The sequence below is a fragment of the Protopterus annectens genome, chromosome 3.part0 (assembly GCF_019279795.1).
Source record: "Protopterus annectens isolate FY-2018-M chromosome 3.part0, PAN1.0, whole genome shotgun sequence".
NCBI classification, from domain to species: Eukaryota; Metazoa; Chordata; order Ceratodontiformes; family Protopteridae; genus Protopterus; species Protopterus annectens.
In genome coordinates this window covers 115,754,208-115,773,271 of record NC_056731.1, presented here as the reverse complement: position 1 = coordinate 115,773,271, position 19,064 = coordinate 115,754,208, and the positions used below count along the sequence as shown (strand labels likewise).

At 37.5% G+C, this 19,064-nt stretch overlaps 1 protein-coding gene across 2 annotated transcripts in view; it reads right to left on the bottom strand.

Annotated features, from left to right (window-relative positions):
- MRC1 (mannose receptor C-type 1) overlaps positions 1-19,064 on the bottom strand; it is a 1,874,292-nt gene that overhangs the window by 1,445,480 nt on the left and 409,748 nt on the right. For both annotated transcript variants that reach the window (XM_044064625.1, XM_044064626.1), the window contains exon 7: positions 13,715-13,897. In XM_044064625.1, coding sequence (XP_043920560.1) covers positions 13,715-13,897 — 183 coding nt within the window. The remainder of the gene's footprint in view (positions 1-13,714; positions 13,898-19,064) is intronic.

Here is a 19,064-nt window from a genome sequence, read left to right as displayed (position 1 = left end):
TTTTAAATTGCTCTGGCAGAAGCATTGTATATTGTCCCCTATGAGAATTTAGCTGGGGTTACCTGCATAATATGCACACCCTGCCACTAATTCTCTTGATTATTGATATAACACGGTTAACAGTAACTGCTTAGCACATAGCTCTCCTTTAAATACTGCTACCACATGTAAGGATTCACTTTGCTAGCTGAAGCAAGTAATCACTATAGACTGATAAGTACCCACCTCTAAAGTACCTCCACAGCCAAGCTCATGTAATTACCTTACAGCCTATTTATACGGAACCGTATAATTATATACATGTAATGAATGCAGCAAATGAACCTGTCCCTCTGGTTGCCCTATGTAAATGATGCTATTGGGTACTTGGAAAACACAAACAAATGTATGCCATTATCGAATAGTTTGCAGTTATCTGCCTGTTTAGCGATAGTGTGAACTAAAACCCTGACTTGTGTTGTTTTAAATTAACTGTGTTGTTTAAATGCTGTGCATCGTATCTGCCATTATTACTGAATGCTATGGTCCTTTTACTGCACATTATGTTTAATGCTGTGTAACTTTTATTTGCCACTGTTTCTGAGATACTGATGTCCTACTGCTCTGTAGTTTAATTTCTCTTCTTTCTCATTACCTTACTCTGACTTTAAGCCTCCCGCATGCATTATCTCAGCCACTATACCTGCTACTATGCATACTCACTTAACGTCTCCCACTCTGTTTAACTCTCTAATCCACCCACACTCAACCATCCTCACATCCTACACTCTTTATGCTGTAATCTTACTATTTCCACATCATAGTCTAACACTACCCCTACTCTCTGTTCCTTTTTCCAGCCAGCTCAGTCTAAATACCCTCCTGCCTGGGAAAGAAAGCAACCCAGTGATTGGGAAAATAAGAAACTTAAAACAAAACAAGCAGAGGTCCTAGTCTCCCAGCAAATGTGCTCTGTGCAAACTTAAGTGCATGTAAGCTCCTGTTGTTTCATTCCTTGGTCTTTTTAAGAAGGGAAATGTTATCTAACTCCTTATTCACTCTGAACTAAGTACATTTATGACTTTTTAATTTGAGCCCCAACAGTGTGCACAACCGCAGGGTTCCCCAATTTTTTTACAGTAGGTGCAGCAAACAGCCACAAAACTTCCCAAACAAGCCTTTATCTAAACAATCTACTTAAGGCTTTCTACTCCAAGCCATCATTACAGTGCCCTATTCCATGACTACCATTTTACCCTGTTTATTATTTACAATTTTACTCTAAGTAACATCCTTAAACTCTAGCCTATAAAGATAGTTAAATACCTTACTATCTACAGTCACTATCACTATCAGTGCACTGCCTTTGCCTGCAACCACTGATACTTTTTTGGCGCTCACCTCTGCTGGGTTTGCCCCGCTCTATTCGCCCTGTGGGCTCACTCCGCTCCCCTACCCTACCCCCATTTCCCACACACCCCACTACTTCTACACTTATATTTATCCATAATCACCTGACTCGCCTCCTGGTCTAATCACCTGTCCCACTGCATTATCAATACCACCTTCATAAACCCCACACTCCATTACACTTCCTAGACCACACCCCAACCCCACCTCACAAGAACACTACCTCTACCATTCCTACTTAAATAACAATGCAAATCCTACTCTCACTCCTACTTGCCCTTATTTCCTTATCCTACACCACATCCATACAAACAAGTTTCCCCCTAGGCAATACCTCCTTCCACACAACACATACAATAAGAACACACCACCCCCACATACATTTCGAAATCTGTCCAACACTATTTAACAACAGTATCATCCTACAAACTCCAATGTGCCACCCATTACCAACCATAAATAAGAAAGCAGTCTATGTATCCCTCTTTAGCCTAACCTATGCCATCAAACACCTTTTCAAACTCAGCAAAATACTCCTTATCGCTGGTGATATACACCCAAACCCAGGACCCTCTTTCTCTGATCTCCCCAAAAGATCTCCAACTGATCTACTAATAATTAACACTAGAAGTATTCCCAACAAACTCCAAGAACTGCATGCTTTTATTACTCATTACTCTCCTGATATTCTAACTATTACTGAGTCCTGGCTGAAACCACATATCCCTAGCAAAGAAATCCTACCACCAGGTTATAACATCATAAGGCTAGATAGAACAAATAGGAAAGGTGGTGGAGTAGAAATACCTTTCAAAAATGAAATAAACCTAAAACCATTCCATACCCCTCTACCTACATTTCCTAGTGCCAGAATCATAGCCTCTACCATACCATTAAACAAGGATAAAACAATTAACATTCAGTGCTGCTATATCCCTCCTGGAAATAATTCACCAGTCATAGAAGAAATCCTTTAATGGCTTAATCTGAATTCCTCTTAAGAAACAATCTTATTAGGTGACCTTAATACTGACTGGCTAGCCTGTAGCTCCAGCAACCCCACTAACCAAATAAGCCTCTATGGTTTCACCCAACTAATTCTGGAACCCACCAGAATTTGAAGAAACCAAAAACAAACCATTACTGATTGGACACTAGTGAATAACCCCAAACACCACTACCAGACTGGTTGTTTACCAGACACACTTAGCAACCATCTGCCCACTTTTCTCTTAAGGAAACGCACAACTAGTCAAAAATATATTACTTATAGACAAATCAGAGATGATCACAACTGTACCACAGACAGCCTAAATAGCATTCTAAAGCAATGTAACTGGCAGCCTCTAAACCTAAACTCTATTGCACCAGAGAGAAAGATCAAAACTAAAACTAACTATGCTCCTTGGTTAAGCAGGGACACAAGAGCCCTACTAAAAACCAGAGACAAGGCCTGGAAGAAATGAAACAAGAAAACACCTGTCAAGCTAAACAAAACTATAACAAACTTAGGAACCTAGCTAAAAAACATACTAAACTAGACAAACAAAACTACTACTTTGATCTCCAAAACAATCACCCAAATCATCCCCAAACGTTCTGTCATAGTATCAACTCCCTACTGAAACCAGATACAATTGCTACCCCCACCCCTACCACCTCCAATTCACACAATAATGATATAGCTTCCCAGTTTAACTGTCATTTCATAAACTCAATCCAAACTCGGTCTAACCAAATACTTAACACTAACAACTCATCAGTCACAACTGCAGGAAACCCTCCCTGCAACACTACTAATCTTCCATTTTTCTCTCTCTCTCACCTGTTCCCACATCTAAAATCAAACAACTCCTGCTCACCCTAAAACCTACTACTCTTGCAGCAGAGAGAATACCTGCAAAATTCCTAAAAATCGCAGCTGACTCCCTATCCTACCCAGTCTCAGTCCTAATAAACAGGTCCATTCAGGAAGCCTATGTACCTCAACTATGGAAAATATCATACATTATACCTCTGCATAAAGGTGGAAAATCTTATGACTTTTCCAACTACCAGCCTATAGCTATTCTCTCCTCCTTATCCAAACTTTTGGAGAAATGCATACATTTTCAAGTCATGCAATACTTGAATAAAAGCAATCTTCTCTCCTCAACCCAACACGGATTCCAGCCTCACCATAGTACAACTTCTGCCCTTCTCTCCTTTACCAATCAAGTTAACTATCACAGAAAGAACAATAAATAATAAGGCATTTGACATGGTCTCACATCCGAAACTATTGGATGCTCTCCACACACTATCCTTTACCTCTCCTGCTATCTCCTGGTTCAAAAGTTACTTATCAGACAGAAAACAATCTGTGCAATGGCTAAATCACCTATCCTCCCTCTCCCAAACTCCATAGGGGTACCACAAGGCTCAATATTAGGCCCACTTCTCTTCTCTATTTTTACAAACAATTTATACACTGCCTCTAAACAAGCCTCACTAATACAGTACGCAGATGACTCTACACTCATCTGTGCAGCCCCATCTGTCAACACTTTGCAAAATCAAGCCCAAGAGTCATTCTCCACCATTGAAACTTGGATCACCGACATTCAATTAATCCTAAACCCCAAAAAAACTAAACTCTTGTTTACCCCTAACAAAACAAAAACTACTCCCACTAATTTCTCTATCTCATCTAAAAATGGACCTATCATTTTCCCATCCACCCACACAAAGCTCCTAGGGATAGACATAGACAATAACCTATCCTTTGATCTACACATAGCTCAATCTATCCAGAAAGTTCATAAAAAATGGAAACCCTTTATAGACACAAAAACTTCCTCACAGACAAAGCAAGACTCACCCTAGCTCAAACTCACCTCTTATCAACACTCACCTACGCTGCTCCAATCCTGACACATATTAAAAAATCACACCTGGACAAACTAGAGTCATGTTATAATAAAATAGCCAAATTTGACAACAACTCTCCTTTCAGAACACATCACTGCCAAGTACTAAAACAATTACAATGGCTTGAATTCCCACACCTACTATCTTATCTACAACTCACTTATGCCTTCAACATCATAAACTACCCAGAGAAAACTCCAACCCTAAAACAGCTACTATCCTCCTACTCTTCCAGTCTCACTCTCCGCTCATCAGGCAAACCTCTCCTCAGTATCACATCTGCAAACAACACTGCAGGCAAAGCCCTTTTCTCCCAGATCATAGCTAAAAAATGGAACAACCTCCCTACTAATATATCCTCTGCAACAACAAACTCTAACTTTAAAAGAATATTAAAACCACATCTCAGGGAAAGCTGGATCTGTCCATGTATCACTTGAAAATTAGTATATCTTTTCTCCTCCTCCACTATACTCTATTGTTCTACATTTGTTCTTACCTACTTCCAATTAAGCCACACTGGGTTACTATCTATTTCAGTGTACACTCATTAGAAAAATGAAAACTGTCTTTGACTGTATTTAAAATAGCAAATGTAGTCACTACTATTCTGTTTTGTAAGATTTTGTCTACAGATATCATAGATAATGTTATATCATGTAAAGCTTGTTTGAATTACTGTGATTGCTTCTTGTACATGTCTGCCTGTAAATATTATGTTTGTGTTTCCCACTGTTTGTATTTTTTGTATATTTTCATATTGTATTAACTTGTATCTTCTTGTCAATTGTGGAGCTTTTCTCCCCGGGAATCCACTGAAAATGGACCTGGTCCAGTTGGATTTTTCCCGGTTAACAAATGTAAAATAAATAAATAAATAAATAAAATGTACCCCCCCAAAAAAAAATCTAGCACTGTTGGCAAGTCTGAATTTTCTGTTCATTTCCAAAATAACCCTATCATTGAATTCGTCCATAGTACCTAATTGCTTGGTGTCATCATTGATGATAACTTAACTTTTGACCTTCGCATCTACAGTAACATCAAACAAAGACATCAAAAGCTAGGTGTCCTTTACAGGCACAACTCTTTTCTTAGCTTCTCTGCTAAAAAGTCTCTTGTGTTATCATTCCTGCTTCCATCTCTCTTATATGGTGCACACATCCTGACCAATATTCAGTCCTCCCTGAAAATTAAACTCAACTCATGCTACAACAAAGTTGTCAAATTTGTAACAAATGCAAAATTTTCAGCCCACCACCATTCCTCTCTGCATCAACTAAATTGGCTCAAATTCCCTCCCTACCTGACTTATCTACAATTAACTACTACCCATAAACTGATTTACTACTACCCAGCAACGTGCCCATCCCTCTCCTCCATACTGACCATGTACCATTCTAATTGACTCCTTAGGTCTGAAAATAAAATGTTACTGACTGTTGATAAACCTAAACTCTCACCCAGCCAAATGTTGCATTCCTTTACTGTCTCAAAGCTATGGAATAATCTCCCTCCTTCAATCAGAACCATCAGTAATCCTGCTTCCTTTAAAAAATCCCTCAGACTAATCTCTCTTCTCTCTGGCTATGCACTTGCACCCTAGCAAATAACCCCAAAACCTGACATCCCTCATTTAATTACTTGTAAAGCTTCTCCTTCTCTCTACCATACTAACTTCTTCTGCTGTCACTTTAGCTTGCTTTATCTCTATCACTTAGTCCATCTGTCTCCTTCTATTCTTACCCTTAAGTGAGTACTCCTCACTGCTAATCTTCTTCTTTCGGCTTTTCCCGGTTAGAGGTCGCCACAGCGGATCACCTGTCCGCTCATGATTGGCAGTGGAGTTTTACAGTGTCGAGTTGCCAGCCCGGCCCCCAACCTTCCACAGAAGGTACGCACATGCACACACTCACACCTATAATACTACATATATATTTATACTTATATGTTATTTGAATGCATACTATTTTTCTATTTCTACATTCATACCATGATTGTAAACAATTCTTCACTGTTGTTATCAATTTGATTTTCATGTACTACAACTGTTTTATATACTCTGCATTGTGTGCAACATTTCCATGTATGTAATTAAATGTGGAGCTTTTCTCCCCGGGCCTCCACTGAAAATGGGCTCATTTTAGGCCTCGTGGACTTTCCCGGTAAACAAATGCAATAAATAAATAAACAACTGCGACAGGCAGAAACCATCATTAGATTGTCAGATTTTCTAGAAAAATAAACTGAGAATGAGATACATGCTGAGGTTTACAGGACTGTATAAAATATTACAAGAATATGATAAAGATATTGGAAAAAGGAACTTAAGAAAACATATAAATGTAGCCACTGAAGTGAGGTAGTAAGGAGCAAATAACAAAAGATTAACGAGTAAGATTTACAGGATGATAACCACTGGAGACCCAAAGATGATGACTAAGTAAACAGAAATCTGGCAAAAGACAGTATCACAGGGAACAGCAGAAAGGGACTGGGCTGATACATGTTTAACACAAAGAAAAGCAGAAAATCTAGAACATTTATAATATTTAGTTGAAAATGTCTACACAAATATTTTTATATAACAGACAGACTTAGTAAAATGTTTCTGAGAGCTGATGGCAGTTGTTGGAGATGTAACTTAAATCAAAAGGGGGATTGGCAGCTTTTATTTTTGAAACTGCAAAAAGAGAAGTTTAAGGTGAAACTTCAAAAACTCATTAGAAAACAGAAGGAATCATCTGGGAATTAAAATAAAGAGATTGGTACTCGAACTGGACAGGGGAATTACAAATAATATAAAACATTAAACATTTAGTATGAGTCCAACAAACAACTGATTGAGCGACCAAGGCAGCATACACTCTCTTACTTTAAAACATTTATTAATACACTGGAGGTAAGCGCTTTCACATAAAAATGCTTCTTCAGACCTATACAAACAGCAAAGAATCACAGTCTGATATACACTCTCTAAAGTTCAAATCAACCAATAACAAATCTCGCTTAATTAAGTTCATAATAACTTCTTAAAAACACAACACAACCTCAAAATATATATATATAAATATAGAAAATTCAAAAACACAAATAACAACATATGCTTTTAACAAAGCATAAAAAATATATATATATAATATCAAATATATATAAAAAATATATAAAAAGTTATTTAGGCACCCTACGTTTCTTCAAAACGGGCTTAATAGAAGCCCGCTCATTTAACCCAAAACCTTTATCAGCTCTTAGAATAATCATCCAATTGTTTTCTTTGAATTCAGTATGGTTACGTATATCTCCCAAACGCATACTTGGGGTGATGATGTCAATCACTCTAAAAGTGAATCGGTGCAACTCTCCATATTCCATAACATGTTTAGAAAGGGCATTGTTAACATTGCCCTTCCTAATACTATATACATGTTCCCTAATTCTTTCACGTAGGGACCGATTAGTCTTTCCTACATAAAATGAGCTGCAGATGATGCATTGAGCAAGATAAACAACATTGGATGATTTACAATCAGCATTAACATTAAAAGAGAAACTTCTGTTCATATCTGGATGATCAAAAGTATCAGACACATTAATGAACTCACAAAAGTTGCAAGTTCCACATGGCACAGTGGTACCTTTTCTAACAAATTCCTTATTCAAGCTCCTCTCACTACAAAGTAATCTCTTTAGATTAATTTTATTCCTGAAAGTAAAAGACGGACTAGAACCAACAAGACTACCTATTTCTGGGTCCACTTGTAGGATGGACCAATGCTGTTTAAAAATATCACAAAGAGTTCTTTGATCTCTTGTGAAAAACAAAGGGATCCTTACAAAATCAAGTTGTTTAACCACAGGGGATGATTGTTCCATTAATTCAGCCACCTTTGGCCCATAATAGGGAGCTGCTATCCCTTTTCTAAGGGTACTCAAATCAGACCAATTAACCAAAATTTCATTTACTGAATACCCTCTTGACACTAGCCTCTGCTGCAAAGTCCCAATCTCAGACTGAAAGCCTTCAAGAGTGGGATTGAGTCTCGAAGCTCTAATGCCCTGACCATGTATCAAATTACGAAACACGTGGTTGGGGTGCATACTACATCTAGTGAGTAGGGTGTTCCTAGAACAACTTTTGCGATACACGCCTGTATTAATTAAAGATCCAGGAAGCTTCTCAACAAATAATTCTAAGAATTCTATCCTCTCCCTTGAAGATGTCATAGTGAATCGCAAACATTCACATAAATTATTAATTTGTACAAAAATGTTTCTATCTCATCAGGTCTTCCACTCCAAAGGAGGAAGACATCATCGACAAAACGTCGATAGAAAATGACATGACTAATAAAAGCCTCTACTTTAAACAAGACTTCATTTTCCCAATGTGCTAGGAACATATTGGCGTAGCTATTGGCACACGAAGTGCCCATAGCTACGCAATGTCTCTGGATGAAGAATTCATCCTTAAAAATAAAAACATTATTTTCCAGCACAATTTCCAAAGAGAAGCAAATCAACTCAACCTTGGCTGATTCATAATTACTGTATGACTTCAAATACTCATGAATGTAACAGAGCCCTAATTCATTTGGTATCATAGTGAATAAAGACTGAATGTCCATCGTCACAAAAATCAAACTATCTATATTCTCAGTGGCCTGGATACATTCATACAAATCTAAAAGAAACTGCTTAGAATCCTGTAATACTGTCTTATTTAAACTTATGACTGGTCTCAGATGTTTCTTTATAAATATAGACAGGGGTTCTGTAACCCAGACCCCTCCAGAAACAATCGGACACATAGGAAGGTTAAACAGGTGTTTATGGACTTTAGGAAGTCCTTGAATAACCGGTATCAGAGGATCAACTACCATAAAAAATTTAAAAGTATCCTCTGAGATCGATCTCAAAGACTTCTTGCACCGACTGCTTAATCCCACTAATGATAGCATGAACTTCAGCTATTCCTATTTTTTTGCTAAAGTTAGCTTCTCACAGCATAGCCTTCATGCTATTAATATAGTGTTCATTGTCCATTACAACAACTGAGCCCCCCTTATCAGCAGGTCGAATGCTGATATTCAAGTTCTCCTTCAACTTCTTCAGGGCCTGCCTCTCTCTAAGAGTAAGGTTAAATTTCCTTCCAGGTCTATACTTCCCTAAGTACTCATTATAGTAATCATGTATACTGTCCTCAGTTTGCTTCAAATAAGCCTCTACAAGAGGATGATTAGGTGGAACATAAGTACTTAATGGTCTAAATTCAAAAATATGTTGATGCACATTATCGGTGGCATCAATCTATGAGCTAGTACCATAATGGTAACGTAACATCAAATTCCTGCAAAATACTTTCAAGTCCAAAATAGTGTCAGTCAACTTACTATTGTCTGAAGAGATAAAAGTTAAACCCTTACATAACACATCACACTCTTCTTGATTCAAAGAATATGAAGAAATATTAGCAATCAATGAGTTGACATTCTCCCCCAAATCTTCTTCAAGGACTGATTCTGGCACTGTTCCCCTGATAACTTCCTTTTCTGGCGCCCTCGACTCATGGACCTGCTCCGTCTCCCAAACTGTTCTGAACGAACAGGCAGTGGAAAAGGAAGGTCACCAGAGGAAGCGCCAGCAAGGGGAGTGCCATTTTGAACATTAACACCATTCATTTTGACTTTCGGTCTAACAACTTTATCAAATTCAGGCTTGTTACTAATTACTACCTTTGGAAACAAATTCTGTTCTGACAAACCATTACTCACACTCTTGCACATTCGTACATCATCATTAACAGCAACACAGCAAGGTTCTTTAGACACATTAGAAGATACAACGGGCGATACATAAGGTTCAGAAAGTTCTTTGGAACCAAAGCCAACAATAGACGTAATATTCTCATCACACACTACAGCAGAACCATTCCAAATTCCATTCCCTTCTTTCACAGAGCTACTGGTTTCAGTTAAAGGATTACAAACAGGCAAAGATACAGTCACAACAGTTGCTGGTTCACCAGTGGTTCTGGCTGCCTTAGAGCTCACTCTAGGGACCGAAGTTACCTCAGGTCTTGACCAAACAAAGACCTGTCCCATTCTAAAGTCATTAGAATCCCTTAATATTTTTGTCTTTTTCTGTTGTAATAACTTTCTTTCAAACACAGCTACTCCATCCAAAACACTCTAATGCAAAGGTGGAGCATCCACCAATCCAGGAAATTATAGACACATCAGTATAACTAGCCTGATGTGCGAGGCCATGATATGAATTATAATGGACCTCATTAACAAGGACATTGGCAACCTCCAAAAATTCAATAGCACACAGTTTGGTTTCATCAAGTGGAGGTCATTCCTGTTAAATTTGGTCAACTTCTTTGAAAAAGTTACCAAAGCCATGTATGAGGGAAGATGGTGCACACCATCTACCTTGACCTGGCCAAAGCCTTTGATACTATTCCCCACTCGGGTATAATAGATAAACTCTCTCAGCTAGGCATCAGTCTGTATTTACTAGATGGGTGTCAATCTGGCTTATTGATAGAACCCACCTAGTCAAAAAAGGGGAATCCACCTCAAGCAGACCCATAACGAGCAATGTACCCCAGGGATTGGTCTTGGGGCCTCTGTTGTTGGGGATATACTTTTCTGAGGTGCAGGCCAAAACCAGTGGGCAATGGCTGACCAAGTTTGCAGATGACAGCAAGTTGGGAGCTGTCATCAATATTCCCCTAGCAATGTAGACATCCTCCAAGAGGGTCTCCCTCAAACAACTGACTGGTGCCAGAAACATGGCCTCAAACTGAATGTCAAAAAATGCATCATCATCCCCTTTGGGGAGAGTAATGTCCCCAAAAAATATTACATTAATAAAAAGGTCCTAAGCATGTAATCAGCTGTGAAAGACTTGGGCACCCAGGTTGATAGCAAACTGACTTTTGGCCACCATATTACCTCCATGTACGGAAAGCTTTCTACATGGCCCACATCATTAGTAAGGGTATCTCATCCAGTGACAAGGAGGTCATAACATCCCTGTAGTCTTCCCTTATAAAGACCCATTACTGAGTACAATACCCCTTTCGGCATGTACCTCACAAAGCACATGCAGCAGCTGGAGAGACCACAGAGGTTCCTCACCAGGAGAATCCAGGGCCTCAAACATATACTCTACACAGATAAGCTAAAAACCCTATCCCTCTACTCAGTCTTATACAAACTCCTCAGAGGTGACCTCTGTCTGGCATACAAAGCTATCTGAGACCCCACCTTGATGGGATTGCTGCATATCTGCAAGTCAAGCTCCACTTGAGTAACCTGCATGCATGACATCAACCTGGTCTGTGACATCAATAGGACTTTTTGGTGGGACAGATTTGTGTCCCACAGACTCCTCCTTCTGTGGAATAGACTCCCTCTCCATGTCAAGCAGAGTACCTCATTAACCCTTTTTAAGCACAACCTGGATGGGGAACAGAAAATACACCCCTGGGATTCCACCTGTGTCCCTGCTGGGCAGGGGCATCAGGGGCTGAGTTATCGGAACATGGGCTAAATTCTTGGCTAAGCTTGTAAGGGCCTCAGGGCCATTAGCCTAGTAACTTCCTATGATCCTATTATTTTTATGTCTGCATACTAAGTAGATCTTGCTAATGACAACTAGTAGCTTGCCTAAGGATGGTACTGCAAGGGCCTTACCAACAACTGTTGAAAATGTGTTACTCTAAAGTGGATTATGGGTTGTTATAAAGTGTCAAAAATCAAACTCAGGAGTTATTTTTCTTCAGTTTAATTTTCTCATAGATTCTACAGTTTACAAAATGTGCAGGTGACTGGCATTGCAATTTGCACTGACTCTGATAGCTGTTTTATTTTTTATATTTTCTTTGTTGTTACTCAGTTTTCTCAAACTATATTTTACATTAGCATAATGACATGAACCTGGTCTTTAATAAAAATGTCTTTTAGACAATATCATTTTCTAGCTGTTCTTACTCTGGGCCTAGTCATTAAAATATCCTGACATCCACCTTCATAAACATAGGTTTATAGGAGGTTACTAGGCTAATGGCCCTAGGGCTTTTACAAGCCTAGCTGTGTAAAAACATGTGTACCCTAATTACCTGTGTACATTTACACTTATACCCAAGTGAAATAAAGAAAAAGCACGTATCATTATCACCAAAATGATGTCATCTCATGATTTTAGACTCTGTTTAGAAATATATAACTCGTTAGTCTTAGTGCATTAGATTAGATTATTACTGTGCAGTTTTATTCCTGTACCACTGTTGACATAATAGAACAAGACTGAATTGAAAAACTGCTTTTTTATAAGATCTCCATTGTTAGAGAACTTAAATTACCTTCTCTCCCTAAGTAAATAGTTTAGAAATGCATTCTGCAATAAATATTCTTGAATTCTGAAATGTGATTTGTTTTAACATTTAAAGCTATTAGTTTCCATTGACTGAAGTCATAATTATATTTTACGTTTTTATTTACCATTAAGTAGGTTTAGGTCTGGGAACTACTATTGTAATACTGTAGTTATAAAACTGGCAAGAGGAAACTCCTTGTGCCTTTGTAACCATCTATGGACTAGATAAGTAGCCTAAAACATGGGAGCTGGATACCTCTCATCTGTACAGATTTTCGCAGAGTGTCCATATTTTTGCCCCATATTTTTGGTCCGATTTTCATAAAATTGTGGGTTTCTGGCAAATTAGTGGCAAATCATTAAAGATTGAAGTTAGAAAATAATGATAGACATTTGAGTTATAGACTTCATACCCTTCAGAAAATTCATATTAATGCAAAACCTGTTATTCTATCAACTTTTTAAGTTTGTAAGAGCAATATTTAAAAAGTGACCCTATTTTTGGGCCTTTGTCCCACTTTTATTCTTGGCTTTGTCCAGATTTCTTGTTCTAAGAGGTTGAGTGGTATGGTGGCATACTGCATGAATTTTAAACACACAAGTAGTAAGACGTTTAATGTACATACAGGGTACCACCAGTGCTAGAAAGCTAATCACGAACAATATTATTTCGTAGTCAGATATATGAATTGTTTGTGTCTTTCGGCGGTTAGGGGTCAGATATATGAATATAATTATGAAATTTTAATTTCTCAGAATTTAAAGAGAATTTATTCATAGTAAAACAGAAGTGTAATTAACTTTTAGGAGAGTGTGCTTGCATGTTATAAAAAGAGTTACAGAATATAGGGAAGTATATGGTGAGTGTAAGGGAAAATGCATGATGTCTGCGTACTAATTCTTTTCAAAGCATAAAGAAGTATTTCATATCGAAATACCTATCATCTCTTGCTTTATACTGTACAATATTTATGTATTTATTTTTACAACTACATTCAGATTAGTAACATAGTTTTCTAGAAGTACTTACAATATCCAAGCTGAGAGAATATAAAACTGTGTTCCTCGATATTATGGATACTGGCAAGGTCAGCTTCTTCTTTTCGACATGACACCAATGCATCCTTCCACATTTTCGCTTCTCTCTTGATTGTGTAACAGTTTCCTGCATAAGGAACCCACTGATCCGGGCACTTAATATGCAGATTATTAACTGGATTCACATAACACAGGAAAGAAAAAAAAATAAATATTAACATTATCATAATACAGTGAAAGTAAGTGGCATGCTATCTGATTATATTGATTTGTACCATATCATCTCACAAAGATCATGTTATTCAGCAAAACACATTCTAGGGTATAAACATGTAAGTATTAGCATACCTGAAGTCATTGACTTTGAAATGACAGAACAAATCCATACGCACTGACTCATACAGTCAATAAGCATTGTCATGTTCTATTTAGACCTCACTTCTTAAATGCTATGGATGGTGCAGCATAACAAATATATTTATACTGACTGCAAATTTTGAGCATTTCACCATAGTTTCTGTGCTACGACTTAAAGTTAATGCTACCTTTTCACTAAAAAAAAGAATATATAATGTATACAAGCACAACCAATCACTATAGCCACAAAAAAGTTTAAATCATATGATAGAGCAAGTTATGGAGCTAACATCAACCAGGCACTTCCTGAAAGAACAGGTGAGACATGAGAATATTAATAACTCAACTTAGTACTCACCTGTTCTTTAGTAGCACACACACACACACACACACACACACACACACACACACACACACACACACACACAAAAAAACTTCAGCAAAAAAGTTGCATAGCAAGGAAAAGAACTAGCATCCGCATTCTTTCCCTTATTAAGTGACAATTAAAGTAATAACCTTCAGTTTTGCAACATGAAACAGTATTTGGGAAAACAGGTGTATACACATGCATACTTTTTATAATATTCTGTCCTACAATCCACTATTTCAGTATATGTACCTCCCACATAAATAGCTCTTTCATAATTTAAGCACATGAGTGAAGTCCATGCTATAGACCAAAAATAAATAAAACAAACTACAAACTTCACACCATCATCTATGGCAAAGCCAGCATTTGGGCCAGTGTTATTGTGACTGAAAGTAATCTTTAAATACGAAAGTGTGACCAAATCTCGCTATTACTGTATTAAATTAATTTAAGTACTTATTTTGCCTATTACAAAGGTCTTCCCTTGGTCTAAGATCTACACTTGGTGGAGACACAAACTACTTCAAGACAGAACTTGTAGAGTGTGCAGACAGTACTTTCATTTCTGCTCTGTTCTCATTTGCAAACATAAATGATACAGTCATCACACACTAAAAACATCTTCACAAAGTGACCCCTCATATTCAACAATGAAATATCAAATACATTTTTTTACTTGTAGCCAGCCAGTCACATTGGAAAAACAGGGCAATACATATGTGTATGGGCTAAAGCATTACAAGATTCCCCACTATCAGGATGCCAAGAAAAATAAAGGATTTGTTAACTTCTTACTGCATACAATTGCATGCAAATCTGTTTCTTGTTATTTTTAAGAATAAAGATAAATGATTCCATGACTCCTTAAATAACACTCGTATGCCCCAAATTTAACAGAACATACACACTTACAGCACTAATACATTTCAAATAAATACAATCCAAAGCCACTTAGCCACTGTATTAATGCAATAATGCATGGCTAGGGTGTGGCTTATGCGATGATATACTCATGTGGCATTTGGTCGCTTGGACTTCACCCCTGTGACCAAACCCAGCCAGTGATGATTTCTTCACAGCATAACATTCACACCACTACTGCTGCTTTTATACCACAGACAGCAAATCAGATAATCATTTCCTGAGATTTCCTGTCTTGTAAATTTTGAATTATTTTCAGAACAATGACTTCACTGCACAAAGAAGGTGAATGGCTTCAACAGTGAATAAATTTAAGCAAGTTTTCATTCTTAATTTTAAATCAAGATAAAGCATAGTTTGAGCAATAATATTATATATATATATATATATATATATATATATATATATATATATATATATATATATAGGATCCGTACATATCCTCAACGGCACTTTCTGCCAAAGCAGAAGTCACCAAACATACATAACCGAAAGTGCTGTTCACCGAAGCAGCACTTTCAGTTATGTATGCTGGTTGTGCCGGTCGCACTATGGTGCGGTTAAGGGAGAATTCCCTTTTCCCCACTGTAGTGCGACCTCGGAGTGAGAATATAAAAGTAGGGGGGGGGGGTACAGACCCCAGAAGATTTAGTGGGGGTTGTTTTTGGACGGACTTTAATGAAAGTGCTTTTTCGGTGAAAGTGCTTTCGTTAAAGTGTGTTGCGGTATTTTGGATTCAGACTTTTGAACTTTCGTTCAATAGTCCTAGACCCATATATATATATATATATATATATATATATATATATATATATATATATTAGCAATTCTAAATTAACTTTATGAACTCAACCTCTTGCATCAGTCCTGTGGCTGGCTGCTTGTCTCGCCTCTCATCTGCCATTTTGGGTATTCCCTCCATATATTTAACCCCAAGAAAAATTCCTCCCTGCTAAGACTAGATGACACCCTGAACTTCCTGCTACCTAGGTACCACTGAACGCTACTACTACAAGGACATCGCAGTTCTGCCATTTTGGGTATTCCCTCTATACATTTAACCCCAAGAAAAATTCCTCCCTGCTAAGACCGGACAACACCCTGAACTGCCTGCTACCTAGGCACAACTAAACGCTACGACAACAAGGACATCGCAGTGTATGTAGTGTTAAACTAAAACTTGTAATCTAATAAAGCATCTGTAACTATTACTCTGACCCCTGCATGAGCGACAGCAGCCTACCGCAGCCTGAATGCTATTCTTCCCCTCTATACTCAGTAGCATTTTTATTTCATTTTGGAGCACACAGGCCCTTCCCTCTTGCCAATAGATGGCAGCATTCTCCACACCAAATGATCACACACCATATAACTGTAGTAATTCCTATACCAGAATTACAGTAATTACTTAAATCTTACTCCCCTCTTTTCCCTAGCTAGACCTCCCATTTACTCTATTTACTAAAATTCTCGATTCTTCCCTGTATGAAAAGTGTCTATAAAGAATTAATCTCCATGTTTGACAGGCATGGGCATGAATATGTGGAGATTGTAATCAAACATAATGATACTTTATTGAATAACTTAATAAAAGATGCAACAGAACTGGATAAAATGATTGTGCAAGGCAGGGCACATGCAGATAATTTATTGGACTATAATTGTGTGCTCAAGTCAATCGAACACCAAATTAATAACATAAAAAATAGGAAACTTAAGAAACTTGAACGGGACAGAATACAGTATAATCAGAATACTGCTTACCCTGAACCACCCAAATTACAAAACTGGAGGTCCAGAAATGAGTTTAATGTCATTAATGATGTAAATACTTTTTTTAGACGAGGAGCAGTACCCCTCTTTGAGGAGGTCTGAGAGGCTCCAACAGAAGTACAATATGGAGAATGCAGCTCAAGGGATTTATACAACCAACAGAGGTTGAGGGGGACAGACAATGAATCGAAGGGGGACTTGGAGGGGCAGTTATCAGGGCAGGAGATGAACCTTGAAAACACACACCCTCCATGTCTTATAATGAAGAACAATGCTGGGGATTTTAATGTGTTCAACTATTTCTCAGTCCCTATCGATGAACGTGCCTGTGATCTGCTATCCAGGGGTATGACTTTTGTACCAGAGACTGAATTTGATCTTGCTAATACTATAATAGATTTAAAATACTTTGTAAGAAAGCTGAACCTGAATGTTTTATTTAAATCTGTACATTTTATCAGTAATCCTTTGCATATTTCTAGCACTTACAACCCCCCCACTGCATCCCACATTGCAAATGTTTGAGACATTATGTGAATTTGATTTAAGGAATCTGAAAAGAAATGGAAGGGGAAATAACTTAAATGTTTATGAATTAGAATGTTTATAGGAATTGAAATGTAACTCTGGTCTCATAATTATTAAACCAGATAAATGGGGAGGAGCTGTGATTATGGATTTTATGGATTACAATCAGAGAAAGAGAAATGTACTGATGAGTGGAACATATGAGAACAGCTCACTTAACCAAATGAATGGAGCATATAATCAGATTCGTAACGAGCTCAATGATTTGTCCATTGAAGGATCCATTTCCATAGATGAACTAAACTTCTTAACAGTATTGTACCCAAAGACATCCTGTATTTTTGGACTACCAAAAATACATAAATCTTTACAAGACCCCCCTATGACACTCATTGTTGATGGGTGAGGTTCTGTAACTTACCCATTAGCAAAATTTGTAGACATCAAACTAAAACCATTGTTAGCTAATGTAAATTCCTTCTGTAAAGACTCATGGGATTCTTTGGAGAGGATTAACTGGTTTGATTTAATGAAGCAGGGATTTTTATAACCTTGAACGTGAAAGACCTATATACAGTGATACCACACGATCTAGGTGTGGAATGGTTTTGTGAGTACTTACATGACAGAGAAATTCCTTAACCACAAATAAATGTTTATGAACAACTTTTAAATCTGGTACTAAGGAATAATGTTATATTTTTCAATAAAGAATACTTTCTTCAGACAAAGGGGGTTGCTATGGGCTCACCTTGTGGGGGCCTGTATGCGAACATAGTCATGCTCCAATGGGAGAAAAAGTTCTTAATAGAATCAGTCTTTTATAAATATTGTAGACTTTATATTAATTTTTTGGATGACATTGTTGTGTTTTGGGTTGGCCCGCAAGGGATGATTAATGAATTCTTAGTGTATATTAACAATTCTACCCAATTTTTAAGTTTAGTCCACACTGCAGGAGTAAGTGAAATTGCATACTTGGATGTTAGATTGGTAAAGAATAGCTCTTTAGGTGTGTTCCAGTCTGAAATTTTCCATAAGGAAATGTATTCTAATTGCTTCCTGCATTTTAACAGTGCTCACCCCTACAAACAGAAAAAGGCCGTCATAAAAGGGCAATTTGTAAGAGCTGCCCACATGATTACTTGTTTTGAAACATTCCTTGGAGAATGTGAATTACTGAAAGAAATGTTTGTTAAAAGGGGTTATCCTACTATTTTAGTGAATGAGTTACTTACTGAAGTAGTAAATAAAATAGAAAGAGGACACTTTAAAGCCATTCTTTACCAGGATATAAATGAACCACATTTACTTTCAGGGATGGATGACCTTAATGGATATACAGAGAGAGATGAGTTTGAGGAATTAACTGAGACCATAGGGGTAACTGATG